This window comes from Hakea prostrata, chromosome 5 (genome assembly GCF_041222555.1).
Source record: "Hakea prostrata isolate BN-2017 chromosome 5, UWA_Hpros_2, whole genome shotgun sequence".
Classification (NCBI taxonomy): Eukaryota; Viridiplantae; Streptophyta; class Magnoliopsida; order Proteales; family Proteaceae; genus Hakea; species Hakea prostrata.
Genome location: NC_142604.1, coordinates 4,597,792 through 4,614,912, shown reverse-complemented (window position 1 = coordinate 4,614,912; position 17,121 = coordinate 4,597,792). Strand labels below are relative to the sequence as shown.

The window sequence follows — 17,121 nt, the reverse complement described above, 5'->3', positions numbered from 1 at the left end:
CAAGGTTTAAAGTAAAAAAAATATTGGATACAATCCATACAATATGTATCAACATGTCTTTTTATTGGACTGCATTAAAATACATTATTTAGTACCATAAAATATTCAATATAAGATTATACACCTCTTAAAATCACGGGTCTTGTTTTGATGCTGTGTACTTATTTTTTGGATATGATGTTCATTCGAACTAGCTTGCACACACTTCAACTACATCTTAAGAGGAGAATTTAATATAATTAATATACCGTCCGCAAGGGTGAAACCTACGACCTCTCTACTGAGAAGTATGGATCTTAATGCGCAACAACACGCTACATGGCATTACACATTTAATGCGCAGCACCCAACCAATTTCCTAAAATCGCCTATCTGATAGGATACTCGATCCTACCTCAAATAGCAATACCTTGGCTATACACACAAGCAAACAAGGTGAGTCACAGCCGATTCAAAAGATGTTGGAACACAGAAAGATAACAGGGACGGAGACAAAAACACAGAAGAGTGTGGGTATATAAAGGTGACATGGTCCGCTTGTCTTGACTCATGCTACTTTTTAGTTGCTACCCTTTTTGTCTTACACTCTTACTCTTTAGTCCAAGGTGGTCTCTGAGCCCATAATGAGCTTTACTTATTTTGTTGATGCACCGATGCTTGAAATCACTGAAATCATTTTGTTGAACTTAAGAGCTGACTTCTGAGCACAGGGGATCCATAAACTTGCAGAACCTGCAATGGATGAAGTAGATTTAGACTGCAAAACCCCTGTGTAAATGAGACTATGCTGTAGAAACAAGCAAAGAACAAGGAACTTAGATGACTACAATCTGTAAAGCTGGGTCGTGAATCTCAAATTCAAGTTTATGTTGATTCATGGATCCCCATTTTAGATTCAACTTGGCATTCGCTATGATGCACATAGACTTGATAAATTACTCCCTGAAACATAACTCGATGCTAAGATAATGGAAGACTACAAGTCAATCAACAGAATATACGCACAGGAGTTGTCATTAGCAGTGTTAAGTTCCAAAATCTGTCAAATTATTGTTCATCATTTCAGTGTTATAACTTGGGCAGTAGGATGGCAGATCTACTGTATGATATTAATTTCACCATCGCATCCGGTTGAGAGTTCATCTCGCCTGACAGGACTTGCTGATAAACAAACAACCACATAAAACAGACACTCAGATCACCCAGGAAAAGGAAAAAGAGAAAGCAGAAATACTTAAAAGACCACTTCATGTTGGGGAGATGTAGTGAGAATTAAATTTATGTGTTAAATTAAATATACAATGTTGGCTCATGTTCTTGTAATTTAGATGCAGCATTGCCGTTGAAAACTCCATTAACATGGAGGTACTCCATCAAAGCCTAAACCTGAAAGCTTCATCCCTGCATAAATAATACACAACAGTGCATCAAAGCAAAAACCTGAAAAGCTTTGGCCCTTTGTAAAACCACAAAAACCAGTGCATTGGGAACATTAGATAAACAAACAAAGAAAATTCATTTCCAAGGTTCCAGCATTCTGATGCTTCAATGGTCCTCTTCACCCTTTTGTTTACTTATTCTATTTCTTTTTCTTTTTTTTTAACACTAGAATAGTAGCATATTAGTAGTTTCCAAATTATCCAGTTTTGGGATCATTTTCTGGAAAGACAGCTAGGCTAGACCAATTGGCATCTCAGCATCTGGTTTGATTTTAGAAACACTAACTAAGACTGTTAATTTATGCGGTCAGCTTATGGATGACTATCCTGGGGATCAGTGAATGGCTTATCTCACACACACACACACACACAGAGGAAGAGCATAAGTTTATGAGATAAGTAACCTGTGAATCAGCAAACGCTTTATTTCAAGGCTTATACACACAGAGCAGGCATAGTGTCAGGCACCGAGGAGAGCATCTACTTGATGTAAACAATGCCTTCATCTGGGTCATCCACATCCCAGTCCCTGTCATCTTCAGAAGGATAAGATAATTCTGATTGTCCTTCCTCCTGAACTTCTACAGATTTTTTCTCATTCTTTAACTTATCCAAAATTGCAATCACCTGTAGATATTAAAATGAAGTGGTAAGTGCTCCAGCAAACCACAAATCTTGCATACAGTTGCAGTAAATGAAAAGCTATAAAGTAAATAAAGAAAAGGAAAGTGATTCATTATCGGGATTATCCTGCTCATGCTACAGAAAGCCAAAACCTATGCAACAATGAACAGAGTGTAGGTGCAAAAAGTGGAAGGCATAAAGTTATTCAAGCCACAAGAACAATCTTATAGAACAATTGAAATATCCAATATAACATGAAACTTTGAAAGCCACCTGGAAACACTCAGTCAGCTGTTGAAATGACAAAAAATTTTCACAACAACCAGATGAATCATGCAGTGCAAGGTCCTGCAAGAAAGGCTCTTAGAACTAGTAGGTACAGGAGCCAGCTGCCCAATGTAAACTCCTCCTGGTGTGCTCCTTTTTATGTAAGGCCTCGAAATTCATGGGGTTTTAGTTCTCATTTTTCTCTCAAAGTGGTCAGTGAAGATAGCCTAAGTTGCCTGACCACTAGAGATATTCAAGTGTCACAGAAGCATATTAAATATTAAAGTACTGGATGTTGCAGGTTATGGACCTTGAAAGGTCAGGTTATGGTTAGCAGAAGCCTGAGGTTAGGCAACAATGGTGTTGTGATAGCTAACTTTGCTGTCAGAATCCCAAAGGGTGCGGTAAGACAACCCAAAATACATAGAGCTACACATAACAGTAGTACAAAGTTGAATAGAATAGTTGCAGTTAGAATTAAGGTTTGTGAGGTCTGGTTATATCATCTGAAAACAACACTCCTAACAGGATTTGTCACAAAAAGAAGTTTGCAGTTTTTAATTTTAAGAATCAAACTGAAAATCAAGGTAGACATACATTTTTACTTGGGACTTTGCAGGAATCTTGAAAAAATAAAGTAAAATTTGATAGACATGAAGAAGAAGGAAATATGTATATATTTATAGCTTAGGCCTTGTATCTAGCAATCCATGTAGCCGACCCCATTTAGTTGGGACAAGGCTTATTGTGTGTATATATATATATATATATATATATATATATATATATATATATATATATATATATATATATATATATATATATATATATATATATAGAGCACATTAGCTGGACAAAAAGGTAATATAGGATCATTGGGAACAAAGGTCTGCAAGGCAAAGCCCGGACAAACAAATGAAAGAACAAAGGGCATGATCACTGGTATAATCATTCAAAATGCTGATTTAGTCAATAAATCAAATTAAATATTTTTCTAGCAGTAATGCTTTTGACTGTAATAACCAAAAACAGCATCTCAATCCAGATGGTAGAAAAGTATATTATATTTTCCCTTTGGGTTAGTTATCCACGTAGGAATGGAAAGTGTTTTTAAAATTTAAAGGCAAATTTGAGTCGTCCATTTTCATATTTCTTTCAATCTAAACCTTTTGTCCACACAAAGAGATGGGAGATGCACAGTAATGTGAAGCGTAGTAGTACCCCAAGCATAGAGACATACAAGATACAAAAGGTGGTATTTGATTGAATTAGATTCTGAAATTTCATACACGACTAATCTAGCCCATCTCTTCTCTATCCAACAGACAGACATCTGCTCATGTGGCAGAATATTTGGTTCTTTTGCAATTGGAGAGTAAAAAAAGGACCTTTATGGCCAATGCATGGAGGAGGAACTGTAGAAGATTCTTCCATATTGGTTGGCCCACCTTGATAGTTGATATTGCAGCAGAATGAAGATTTTGTCTACTGGATAAGATGCTATTTATTTAAAGTTACAGAAATTACTATTTGGTATGCTGGATTTTTTGTTTTTGTCATTAGTTTCTCTTCAGTTGCAAAACATCAATTGGTTTTGAGTCACCAGATTTTATGTATTTTTCAAACAGAATATCTCAAATTTCATTCCAAGTAGTACTCAGCAAGAGCACCTTGTTTTTTTTTTTTTTTTAACATAAGAAGCTGTATTCAGATTTCAGACCCCAAAGATTTGAGTTTAAGATAAAAAGAGAAGGTAGCATTGAGTCTACTCTTTGCCAATGGTATCATTTTGATGGATGACAACAAAGCAGCTATTAATGCTAAATTAAAGCTGTGCACATTTTCCTCTGAAACAAGAGGCTTTACAATTATTAGATAAAGATGGAGTATATGCTGTGCCACCTTAGGTCATACCTTGATGGATAATGACCTGATGGAAATTGAGGAGAGAGGGATACGACCTCCAAGTGGCCATTGTAGACATCTGGGTTCTATGATACCCAAAGATGGGGGCATAATTGAAGATGTTCCACAAAGAATTAAAGTGGGATGAAAGAAGTGGAGAAGGGCAACCAGATTACTGTTACATTCCATTAGAACTTAAAGGGAAGTTCTATGGGACTGTTATCCAATCAAGTATGGCAAACGGGGAAAAATGTTTAGCAGTTAGAAGTGCCACTTGGTGAACCTTTGTGTTGCATAGATGTATTTAGGATCCTCAGATGGATGTGCTACAAAACTAGGAAGGATAAAGTGAAGAATGAACATAATAGAGCAGATGCGGAAGTTGTTCCACCCAGCAGCACATTGTCGTTTGAGGTGGTTTGGTCATGTGCAACAGAAGCCTGGGGATGATCCTGTAAGGATAAATGAAATAACCCCAAATCCCCAATTAAAGGAACTTAAAAAGCAAGGGGCAGCCCTAGAATGACCATAGGTGAGGTTGTGAAGTATGGCATGAAAGCTGGGTCTTGGCCTTAGATAGAGCCCACAGGAGGACAAAGATCCATGTTGTTGGACACCATGTAGTTGAGCATACTCTTCCAGGCATTGAATAGATATTATTTAATCTGTTCTGCTCTGGATTAATAGTCATTACTGTTCTTCAGTGGTTGACTAATTCTGATATTTTTCCAGTCAGCTTAATGCCTGCACTGCAGTGTTTTACAAACTATCAACTATCTATCATAGTATCATGAGGTTTGCCATCTGATTCCTGGGTCAGATTGTTGGATGACCTAGAATTTTGAGAACTTATCCAGCCCACAGAACTTCCCTTAGACTGAATAACCAGCCCCATCTAGTGGTTTCATTTACACTTATTTATTTGGTTACATTCTGTCTCTAAATTCTGTGTGTTAGTGCATAGCAATCTTCTTTTCTGAAGGAGTGTTAACGCTGCCCCATTGCAGCCTAGCTTCCCTATGTTATTTATCCTGCCTGACTCAAAGCATTCCATTGTGCTTTGAGATTTCACCCTTTGGTGACTGCCTTCCAGCTTGTCTAACTTTTCTTTCTTCTAAAGCCTAGAATCCCCTACAGTTTGATTATCTATAGGCCCGTAGCTGAAGCCACACCATTTCTTTATAATGTTCAAGATCTACAGCAACAAATAGCCCACACTTTTGTTGCTATTAGAGCAATCAATCACCTGCCTCCTACACCAACTGCTCTCTCAAATACGATATCACAGAACAATAACTACTTTTCCTGGTTGGAACTTTTGGAGCTCCAAATTGGAACTATCTCTGTTTTCAAATATGACATGTTTGGCTTTGTTCTGTAGATCACTACAGTTCAAATTAATTTCTCGGTTGAACAATCAATCGACAACTCAAATTAAAGAGCACAGAATGAGATCCATCTTACAAAAATAAACTAATAGACAGGAAAATAATAGTAGAAAAATGTTCTCCTCTAATCTAGTTAAATAAAAAAAAGGTGAACAGAAGAAAAGTGTATACTATGAAAAAGATACCAAAGCATAAAGAAGAAAAAAGAGATCTGTAAGATTACCCTGCTTCCTCGCTCCAGTGACTCGTCTTCAATAAAACGTATCTCAGGAGTCAGCCGTAACTTCATACGCTTTCCCAACTCACTACGAACATATTTCGCCTTTGATTTCAGTCCGGCAATGGCTACATCTCTACCTCTTTCATCACCAAAGACAGAAACATATACTTTAACCACCTAAAAGGAAAAAACAGAATGATAAGTAACATTTAGAACCAACATAATTTATAGTTTACTCCATCATAACTGCTATCTTCACAACTGAAACACATCTACAGCTACCCGCTATGAAAACAATATGAAGTGCTAGTATCATGCACACGACATATTTCAGAAATCAGTAATGAAAGCTTACTATGAAGTCAGAACAGTACAATTAAGGTTGGATGAAGGTTAACAATATTAGGGAATCAGAGCTTGTTTTATTGTACAACAAAGTTTTGCCCAAAGTCTGTGAGATGGATGGGCATACAGCCATAAGGACGAGTGAGTGTCACGGAGGGGCAGTCTTTTGCCCTTCTACTTCTTGGTACCTTATCTGTTTCTACAATTTTATAAACTAAATAAATAGTGTTAATAAAACCTGTAAAAGTTTCCAGTGTATCATGCAATCATCTATCCAGAACGAACATCATTACTGGCTCAGCACAAGTAAATGATAAACATTGAATTAGGTATTAATGTAACGAAAACCCTTTTCAGGAAGCAATTTTCTATTCCAATTGCGAAGAGAATCAAATCCTTCACCAAAATTTTGGGGAATTTCCGGGGCAGCATGGTGGCGAATCAACACAGCAGTAAAAGCAAATTCGTGGTATGAGCTACAACAATTTAGGTCACATGAGCATACCTGCAAATCAGCAGAGACTTCAACGTCGGAGATGGTGGTTAGGGAGGACAAATAACGATCGGCGCCAAGGGCAACCTCCGGCAGAACCGCGTACTGAAGTACTTTGTCGGTGAGTAGCATGTCAGATAGCTCCCTCCTTATCTGTTTCGCCACCATCTTGACCCTTCGAGGATTTGCCATACACCTTATGGTTGAAGTGGAATTCACTGATGAGGCCCGCCGAACTCGAACGTTCCTCAATGGCGGCATTAAATGTTGAGATATCCCAGTTGTAATTGAACATGAGCTGCAGATATTGTTGGGGAAGCTTGTTCTCCGATGGAGGTCTGCGAGGGACAGTGATAATGATGAAGAGAAGCTTGGTTTTTGGTGTAGATGTAGCTGATGTTGCAGAAGCTGAGACATTCCTTTTGATTTTTTTTCTTCGTTTTCACTCCCCTCTGACTAGAAGGGTTGCAGAGAGAAGATGGTTTAACAAGACAAATTAAAGTTGTTTAACCTTCTCCTTCTTCCTCTTCTTCCCCTGCTAAGTTTGGAACTTTCGAATGGGATCTTCACGAATATGGTGATTCAGAAATTGCAGATCACATAATCGCCGAACAAGCTTAGCAATAAAACTGATTTCTTCCCGTCACAACCTGGGATACCTGATGGTGATGTATAACGCATATTACCTTCTTCTTTAGCCTTCACCTTCTTCCTCTCTTTTCTTCTTTTTTCTTTTTTTTTTTTTTTTTTTCCTTTTGTTTTGTTGAAAAATAATTAATACTACATATTCTTACTATCCCCTGCTGCACTTTTTATACTAAATAAAAGACTGAGATTAAAATTTAAAAAATTCAAAATAGCCTTTTAGTTGTTTTATTTTTTCAGCATTTTTTTTCTCTCGGTAAAAGGTAATTTCATTCTAAAAGGCAAAAAGAGCAAGAAAGTTCCTGGAGACAAAGCTCCATTAACCAACAATTGGCGAGAGGCCACAGATGTCTTACTATCCCAGGCACTGCCAACCTATTGACCATCTCGCAAATAAGTGAGCGGATCTAGATACATAAACCACGTTTAATTTTAAATTTAAAGAATTCAAAATAGTCTTTGAGTTCTTTTATTTGCCGGGGTTTCAGCATTTTATTTGGCATATATGCGCACGTGTGACAAATTAATTACATGAACCAAAGTTTCTTTTGGTAGAAGCCAGATGAAAGCTTAAAGAGTGTCATGTGACAAGTTCAAAGGAAAAGAGTAATTTTATAAAATAGTATTCAGACCGACTACCACTTATAAGGACAACATATTTGGCAGTCAAGAAGAGTCTTATACACAAAGTAGGAATATGGTAAACTAGGAGATGTTGATAAGGATTTGTGGCGATAGAGTGAAAAATGATTGTATTATAACTAAATGAAAGTTGCACTAATCCAAGATAAGCTATGAGAAAACTACTTGAGGCGATAAGATTATGTCTAATAAGAACTTTTGAGGCACATATAAGGAAGAGTTAATATATTGAGTTAAACAGAACTAAAAGAGGTAGGGTTACAGATTTTTTTTTGGGGAAAAAAGAGTTATCAAGAACATAGGAGATGAACCTCTCCAATTAAGTATAGAAGTAGAGCAAACAAATGGTGATGAGCTACACCAAGTTTTTGATATTTGTATTCGAAGATCCCTTAGCTAGAAGGTGAGCATTGTCATTGCTGGCTCAAGGGATGCAAATGAAGTCCGTAGTGTTGAAATTTGGCAACAAAGAGAGAGCATCATCAATAACAGCAGAGCCAATTCAATCAAGGTGATAAAATCCAGCTTAGAAAGAGCATTTACAACTGCTAAACTATCAAAAAAGACATTTATGGGGGAAAAAAAATAAAAAGAAAGCCCAAACCTCACCAGTTCTTCCTTCTTCTTCTTTCTTTCTTTCTTTTCTTTAACCTCACCAGCACCAGTTAGGTTTCTCTTCTTAGTTGGAGTTGTAGAAAAATAAAATGGAATGGAGCTGGAGTTGAGCCCATTCCTAATTTATCTCCCAATAGCCCATTCACAGATTTGGGCTTCATGGCATGATAAGCTTCTTGATGAATCTTATAAATGAACCCCAACCCAGGCCCACTCCCAGGCTTTAAGAGGCCGTCCCTAATAATGGGTCTTCTTTTGGGCTGCATTTACTGTGGACCTGGGCCTTGGGTATCACTTTTGTATTTTGATCCAAGTATTACAGGCTAGGCAACCAAAAAGAATCATGAAGTTGGTTTCCAGTATCTGCCATCCACACAGAGTCTAAATCACCTTCTTGTCGGGAGAGCACATACTCCTCTCCTAAGCATTGATCACATAATTCAGACTGGAAATTCATGTCTGTCACTGGGAAAATAATTCGGTCATCTATAGGGGTCTCACATCGCACCTTCAAATATATGATGAAGAAGCAGCGGGGGATAAATATGATCCAGAGTCGTCTAGACAGCCCAACTCAGTCTAGGTTAGAACTTAATCTTCAGGGTTCGTTTGGGTCAGTTTTATAGAGGGCTGAACCAATTTATGAACCAGTTTAGCATGCTTTTGGTAGGCGGTGTTGGTGTGAGACAGCTCAGACCAAAACACCAAAAAGATGTAATATTCCTTAAACAGGAACTACCTCTATAATATTGGAGATTGGAAAGAAGTGTATATATACATTTGGAATCTAAGTTTGATTCCTGGGGATTTCAATCATTTTGTTGGCAAATTATGGGTTAGTACATGTTTGTGTTGGGCAACAGCTGGTAGTTATGATTGGTATAACAACAGTCTAACAAGCATGTTCATAGATATATAATAAGGAAATCCCACCAAAGCCCCATTAATGGAGAACTTTTGGAAGCTTTGAATTGAAGCTGATAGGTAATAGGATAGGGGGAGGCAATTTTCATTATAAAAACAAAAAGTCCTTATAAGGTGGAAATCATAGTCAGGTATAGGGTTCCTTTCAAGAACACCAACTTTCTTTAATTCTTGGCCTCTTTTGAATGTAAAGAAAAGAGAATAAACTATTTAAGATTTTTTAAAGAATTAGAGAAAACCCAGAAGGAAGACAGATTAATAAAAGGTGAGAACCAGTGAATTGGAGAGTTTTGTGGGAATTGAAAGAAGTTAGTGATCAGTGAACGCTCTCTGTTGTCAAATTACAGCTCCTGTGCATGTGCAACTTCATTAGTTTATTCAGAACGACAACACAGAAGACAGTGAAGATTGAAACTAGCTAGCTAATTAAACTTCTCCTATAATCCCGTAATCCTGTGGGTTAAAGTAAGAACATGCATTGATGCTCATTACCATGTTCCCTATATCCAAATTATATAATTAAGCTTTACTTTCTGAGTTCATTCATATATGTATATCCATCATCTCTCTCCTTTGTTAATTACCAGGTTGAGATGTTTATTTTCACCCAGTATGGCAGAACGGTTTCAAGCAGTGATTGACCTGAAGAGAACTGAACCTGGGAGGGCTAGACCAAGTGCCTCAGGTGGTCATCCCATGTATACACAACAAGTGTCATAAAACCCGAGCCCTCGTGGTTGAGCTACGGTTCATGGGAAGGATTGGTTGATCATCCCAACCAATTGTGACTTGAGCATATCTTGCATACACAATTTCCAGCTAGACCCCAACAAACGAGGCTTCTTCGCTCTTAGAGAAGTCATTTCAGCCATACCTGTTAGAAGAAGACCTTGTTTTAGTCATGGGCATTGTGTCAAGCGACACATTTTGAACCATTGAACTGAAATTTTGATCTCGACCATTGAGATTTAACAGTCCAGATTGAAATCTCGACCAAAATTTTGAATCCAATGGTCCAAAATTTTGCTTGACCATCATGCACATGACTGAAGCTTTTTCGATTAGAGGATACATTGAAGGTATGGTTCCCCCAACATCTTTCTTTTGGGGGGGGGGGGGGTGTCAACTTGACAACGCAAGGAGCTGACCTAACCTGCCATACCGAATGTCAGTCTTTGACGGGACAGAATGGACTGCCAGCCGCGTGATGTGTCATCATAAGAAAAAAATCCGCGCCACCTGGATGATCTGACGGTTTCAAAGAGTCGGGTTCAGCTATAAATACCTTTCATCTATCACATTTAATGGTAATGCATACACAACTCTCGTCTCAGCTCAAAAAGTTGAAAACCTTATTATGGGATGGTGTTGTTCTCGAATTTGACTTAATTTTTGGAGATGATCTAACCACGTAAATCAGCCTTAACTCTCTTATTTGTGAATGACAATACTAAGACAACCAGAGTTCAGTGATAAAGGGGTTAAATTTGGGCGCAACCAGATGGTGTTGGTCATTGACAGTTCAAGCCGGCCCCTGGTTTTCCTCTTCAACTTATAATTTATCCATTAAAATACAAGTTTCCCAAATTTATTCCCTGTGAGTTGGCCGTGAAGGAGAGAGAAGCAGATTTTAAATTAGGTGGTACCATAAAGTACTGAAACAAAAGGGCTATACAGTTGTGGTATATCCATTAATATAACTGGGAAAGATCTCACTAACACTGTTATTTTAACTTGGGTCTTCTTCAATGGTTTCAAGAAAGATAATAACTGATAATTCACTTCTGTACATACAAGTATGATTAGGTGTTGGTTTGCCAAGTAGTAGCAGTAGTAGTTACTGACATAGAACACGAGGGGCGGCTGATCAATTATTCTATACGTTCCAGAAGGATGGGTTGGTGCCATAGAAGGGAGAGATGAAAGATATATACAGAAGCATGAACCTCGGGAAGCAGCAATGGAGTTGATCAGATCTTTCCTTCCTTCTCTCCGTGGGCTTCTCTGCAGCTGGGTTGGCCATGACTGTCAGAAGAAAGAGCATGGAGAGACCTTGAAGAAGATATAATTAAATAACCCAATAAGAAAGATCTCATGCATGGAGTCACTCATCACCAATCATGAGCTTAGGTATGTAATGTATGATATTCCAGTCTCCATTCTCCATTCTCCATTGATTACTTTAAACCTCTCGGAAGTATCTATGGGCTTACAGATCAGAGACACCAACTTTCGGCATTAATTGGGTTCTTCTTATATCTTTTATATATATATCTGTTAATGCTTTGATCGTGCGTTGACATGAAAGCAACAAATTTGTGGTTGTTGAAATGAAATGATTAGAATCTAAAAATATATTACAGTACAGATCATCTGTTCATACCTATTAAGTGTTTGTTCCATACGTACTTTGACAGTGCATCCTTGTCTGTACCTGCTTCTATGTTAACTCGGAAGAATCCAATGCAATTTTTGGTTATTTTTGTTTTGATAAAACAAATGATTTATCAATAACCACACAAATTAGAAGATAAGGCAAATTTAGGTTGATTTTGTTTTTATATTTGAACCACCGGTGTTTGTTGACACTACATCTGTGTTTGGTATTTATTTTTGAAATGTATTTTACATCAGGAACACTCTAGCTGAAACAAGTACGTTGAATGATATGCATTTTACGTTCATGAATGTCAAAAGAAGCTAGGTGGCCTATTGTGCTATCTGACCTATTTCACATTTAGCTGAGAATGAATGAAAACTACATATTTTTCAATGGAATGGACATTCTATGTAGGTTAAAATTGAGCATCTTAAGGTATCTAGGTGATGTGTCTCAGTTCTGATCTAGGTTTCAACTGTATCGGATCAATATCTGATTGACTTTCCGTGTTTAAAGACGATGAGTTCTGTAAGAAAGGTCAGACATGGGCCGGCTAGGATGCTGGGTAGCCACCTCCGATGACTAAATCAGTCGATGATCAGATTAAGATCATGTGCAAGTGCAACACAGGAATTTGCTAAGAAAGTGTTCATGCCTTATCGGAGGGGTGAGTCTTTGTTTAAATAGTATGCGGGTTACGTTTTTTGTTACAAGATAGGCTTCCCGACGGTGATTTCGCCTAATCATCCTTGGAGTTGACTTTCTGTTTACGGCGATGTTGCCATATAGGTCCAGCGTGGGTGGAGCCTTCCATATACATGGTATAGTCGGCTAAGATCCCGACTACGTTGTTAGTTTTTGCCCTAGTCGGGTACAATCTTCCCATATCACCAGGTGAGCTTTCTTGCATGATAGATCATTCATTATATGAATTGATGAGCCATGATGGTGCACCTTATTGTCATAGGAGTTAGCTAGGGTTGTCTATATAACTTTGAGAAGTTTATATGCCAATTTGATGCGTGTAGTTCTCTTCTGTATCATATGACAAGAAGTGTGTCTATGAGTCCGATGACTGGATGCCCTGCCCATAATACCTGAATTGATTGATTGGTACCACAAATAGAACATCCAATAGTTGAATGCACAAACACAGAGATTTTGAAGTACTTATATAATATACAAATCAAAATATATCAAATATTGTACAAATCAAACAAGTCTGAACCCAACATATATAAAAATCATACACATTATCCTGCCACGTGACACTCAAATAATGGCTTTTGGATCAAGCTCAACAATTTCATTATTGGAAGGAAGAATCTCACAAAACCTGAATGCAGCCCACAGAAAGGAGGTATGTATCTCACACTTGATAGCAGGCATGTCACTTCCTAGTCAGTTTTACACATGAACCAATTAATTATATATTATAACACAAACTGTGACTAAAGCCAAAATTTGACCACTCTCCTGTTTTCTTTTCTGATCGATCGATGCATGTCTTATCCCAAAGCCTTCCAAAAAAATAGATCTGATCTCAAAGATGATAAGATTTTTCTATAATTTTCAATGGATTAGGGTGTCAGTCTGTTTGAATCCTTAGAACAAAGGAATCTTGATCATGTATTTGTATGGCAATTCAATATAAAATCATGTGGATTCTATTATGTTGTAACATGGAACTCTCTATGTTTGGGTTCTATGATAGATTTCATATAGTTGATTGTTGGATAATCTTAGAAGGTCTTGTAGGAGAATATAGTCTCAAAATCTATTTTTAAGGTGTTTAATCATTTCTATCATTAAAGGATGATTAGTTGCACATTAGCTCAAGAATTATAGATTGGGACTTCGGAGAAAAAGTTTTTTTTTTTTTTTTGATAAACGAAGATTTAATTAAAGAGGGGACAAGAGCCCAAGACATCATGAATACAAGTTTTATGAAGCCAATGAGAGGAAATAGGCCAGACCATCCTACTTGTCAAGAATAGGACCTTCCTAGTTAGACAATCGACTACACAATTAGTCCATCTAGAAATATAATGAACCGACCATCCTGGTTCCAAACTGAGGAGAAGACAGATATCCTCCACCACTTGCAGAGCCTTCAGATTGCAGGGGAGATAAAGGGTCTCCACACGATCAATAAGGTTCTCTGAATCACATTCAAAGATGATATTCACTATGCCTTCTTTGTAGTTTAAAATAAGGTTTTCCGGCCCTTTCTATATATATATATATATATATATATATATATATATATATATATATATATATGTCTAGTGTTAATTGAAAATGTACATTATATGTACCTTTCTTTGTAGTTTAAAATCAAATAAGTTATTTTCTCTACAAATAAAAAACTTTAATTTCTACATTTTCCCAAAAAAAAAAATCTCAAAAACCCTTTATATGTTGAGAATGTTGATTGACAATGTACATTATACCTTTCTTCGTAGTTTCAAATTCACATAGATTAATGTCTCAACCCAATGGAAATTTTTTTTATTTAGTTATTGATGTTGATTTGATAACTTTATAAGAATAATGCATTATCAATTACTTTTATCCAGACATTCTGTCTGTTTTAAACTATTAATATACACCCAATTGGCTAGCATTTCGTATAAAGATTTATCCTTTGTAAGCTACAGTTTTATTAACAAAAATTATTTGTTAATATTATTGAAAAATAAATCACGAAATCAAAAGAATATCTTCTTTTGGTAAACAAATCAAAATAATATTGATTAGCTTAGTTAATAGTGCTTACTTTTGTTCTTAAATAATGGATTTAATTTTTTTTAAAATAAATGTCCTCACAAAATTTCAACGGAATAATAAAAAAAGAATCAATTTTATATAATTCTCGTAGTTCTATATTAGGTTAAAGATTGTGATCGTGCATTCCGTAATGTTAGTAGGACTTAACAAAATTCACTTATTAATGCAGTTAATAGAATCCCTATACTAGAGTTTGCATATCTTATTAAAGTACAGGGTGCATAGAGTTTCTTCAATGTGTTAAAGTCAAAATAGACATCTCTCCTTGTTTTCTTCTAAAGTTAAGTCTAATGAAATTTACAATTTAAAATCTACTTCGACTTAAACTCTAAAACTAGCATTATAAGTCATCTTTAATCTTCAGCTCTGAATACCTCTTGTAACCAAGGTCCGAAGTATCAGTTGGTGTCGCCGTGTCAGTGGCCGGCGACACCACTGAAACCCCGAAATGTCGGTGATAGGTCGCCGACATTTAGTGGGATGAACCGTGAGAGTAGATTGAGAGATCAGAGATAGCAGCCAAGAAAGGAGGCTCAACACTCAATTGCTATGGCCAACAGTGAGCAACAACGGTTTTGGGTTTACGGTCGCAGATTGAGAGAGAGAGAGAGAGAGAGAGAGAGAGAGAGAGAGAGAGAGAGGGTTTTGGATTTTGGGACTGTGCGGAGAGAACCAGAGACTTTGTTATCAGCGAATGAGAGAAGACCGGAATATTCATATCGTCGAAAAATGAAGAGCTGCGGCTTGTATTCAGTTAGTTTCTTCCTCTCTTCCAGCAGTAGAATGCACCAGCCCAGCAGCGTTGTACTCATGCCGCCAGCGACAAAAGCTTTGATTTTGTCGACATTTCGCAGGTTCGATGAAAAATAATCGATTTTCCGGCGATATCTTGTACATTTCGTTTCAATTGCTACTTTCGTTTCGGATTTGGGCGACACGGCGATATGTTACCGACATAAAATACCGTGCTTGTAACTTTCTAGTAAAAAAAAATTCTCTCGTAACTCGTAAGTTTCGCAATTGATTCTTGATAATTTGAAAATTTTTCCTTCACAATGCTTCTCGAAAATTTTTGATCTCTTTGTTGAGTTTGGTACACGTAAAAAAATACTTATTTATGTGAACCTAATCTAATTATTAGTCAAAGTAGACAATATTTTTTTCCCATAATAAGTGGGAAATTTTGAGACATGAGCGTTTCCTTGATTTTAGGGTGAATGTGAATTCCCTTGACAAAAGGGAAATGACATTTTGAAAGGGTAAAAAAAAATGGAAAAAAGTTACCGTGGTTAAAATTATGTAAAAGTATAGCATCTCCATGAGTCTATGCAACGTCCATATCTAATCCACCTATGAGCCGTCTGATTTATGATCTATTTATTTCATTATATAAATCAAGCGGCGGCCTTTGCTTTCCACTCTCCTTAAGCCGTTTGTTTTGATTTAAATCAAAGTCAAGACTCTAGAAGTTGACATCTACATAAACAATGTCTTCCATTGACGTTTTTCTACCGTATTATGAGCGTAGAAATTGTTCTCGTCCCTTTTCAGTAGGAGTGGGGCCTATATAGAATATACACAATGAATTTTACCTTTATTTCGTGGTCAAAATCCGTCACGATAACCTTACTTCTATTGTGTGGCAAATAAGCATAAGAAAAGTGCATTGTCTTGGTATTATATAGCGTAACTAAGGAGTACATGATCAAATTGTTTGCAGGGGTATTTACCATATCTGAATTTCATAGTTCTGACAAGGAAGGAGAGGCACTAGCAGTTAGAAGAGCTTAAATTGAAATAGTTAAAAAGGAGCTAAATAAGATTATAATACAATTTAATTGTTTTATAATTATTAGTCCTATTTCTAAATATTAATGGTCCTCTTATATCACAATTAAGCTTATTTTAGATGATATCTTGTATTTTAATTATTATTAGATTTGAGTTATGTTCTTAAGTTTTTTTTTTTGTAAACAATAGAGGGGATGCAATAGCGGCAACCAAACGTCCCCCCGCTACGTAATGTTCAGACTTTTTATCGAGTGCGACCTATGTAAGCATTAGCCCTGTGCACTATCAGCGCAAGCACTAGCCTCGCCAGCGGAGCCCCACCGGAGGCCTAGTAGAGTCCACCGAAACCGGTAACACTCATACCAAAGCCAAGGAGCACACAATTGTCCAATGCAAGAAACAGAGGAGCAGAGGAGATTCAAACATAGGACACGAGGTTTACCAAACCATTGGGAGTGAGCTTGGGACCACTAGACCACCACCCTCGGTGGTGAGTCATGTTCTTAAGTTGACAAACTCAATAGTCGATAAGCTAGCTAAGAGGGCCATGTCCATGGCTAGGAGTATGTACTTGGCACGCTTTAGTTGAAAGATCTTTGTGTCATTTCTTCTCCAAGCCCTCTAGTCTTGAATAAAATCTGTTCGTACGTAGA

General features: G+C 37.0%; 1 protein-coding gene across 1 annotated transcript; it reads right to left on the bottom strand.

Moving 5' to 3' along the window:
- Positions 1-127: 127 nt before the first annotated feature.
- Positions 128-7,356, bottom strand: LOC149014546 (ribosome-binding factor A family protein). The gene is made up of 4 exons (XM_089156379.1): positions 6,694-7,356; positions 5,847-6,020; positions 1,844-2,066; positions 128-1,401 (listed from the first exon to the last, which is right to left on the bottom strand). Exons 1-3 carry the CDS (start codon positions 7,096-7,098, stop codon positions 1,920-1,922), a joined length of 726 nt encoding a protein of 241 aa, XP_089012505.1. The 5' UTR covers positions 7,099-7,356; the 3' UTR covers positions 128-1,401; positions 1,844-1,919.
- Between the last annotated feature and the right edge of the window lie 9,765 nt (positions 7,357-17,121).

What these genes read in the sequence shown, in the direction of transcription:
- LOC149014546 (XM_089156379.1), bottom strand. Translation starts at nt 7,098, where the DNA reads ATGTCTCAGCTTCTGCAACATCAGCTACATCTACACCAAAAACCAAGC. An exon ending in AAGTCTCTGCTGATTTGCAG is followed by an intron (nt 6,021 to 6,693) that starts GTATGCTCATGT and finishes TTTTCCTTTTAG; the next exon opens with GTGGTTAAAGTATATGTTTC. An exon ending in CACTGGAGCGAGGAAGCAGG is followed by an intron (nt 2,067 to 5,846) that starts GTAATCTTACAG and finishes TAATATCTACAG; the next exon opens with GTGATTGCAATTTTGGATAA.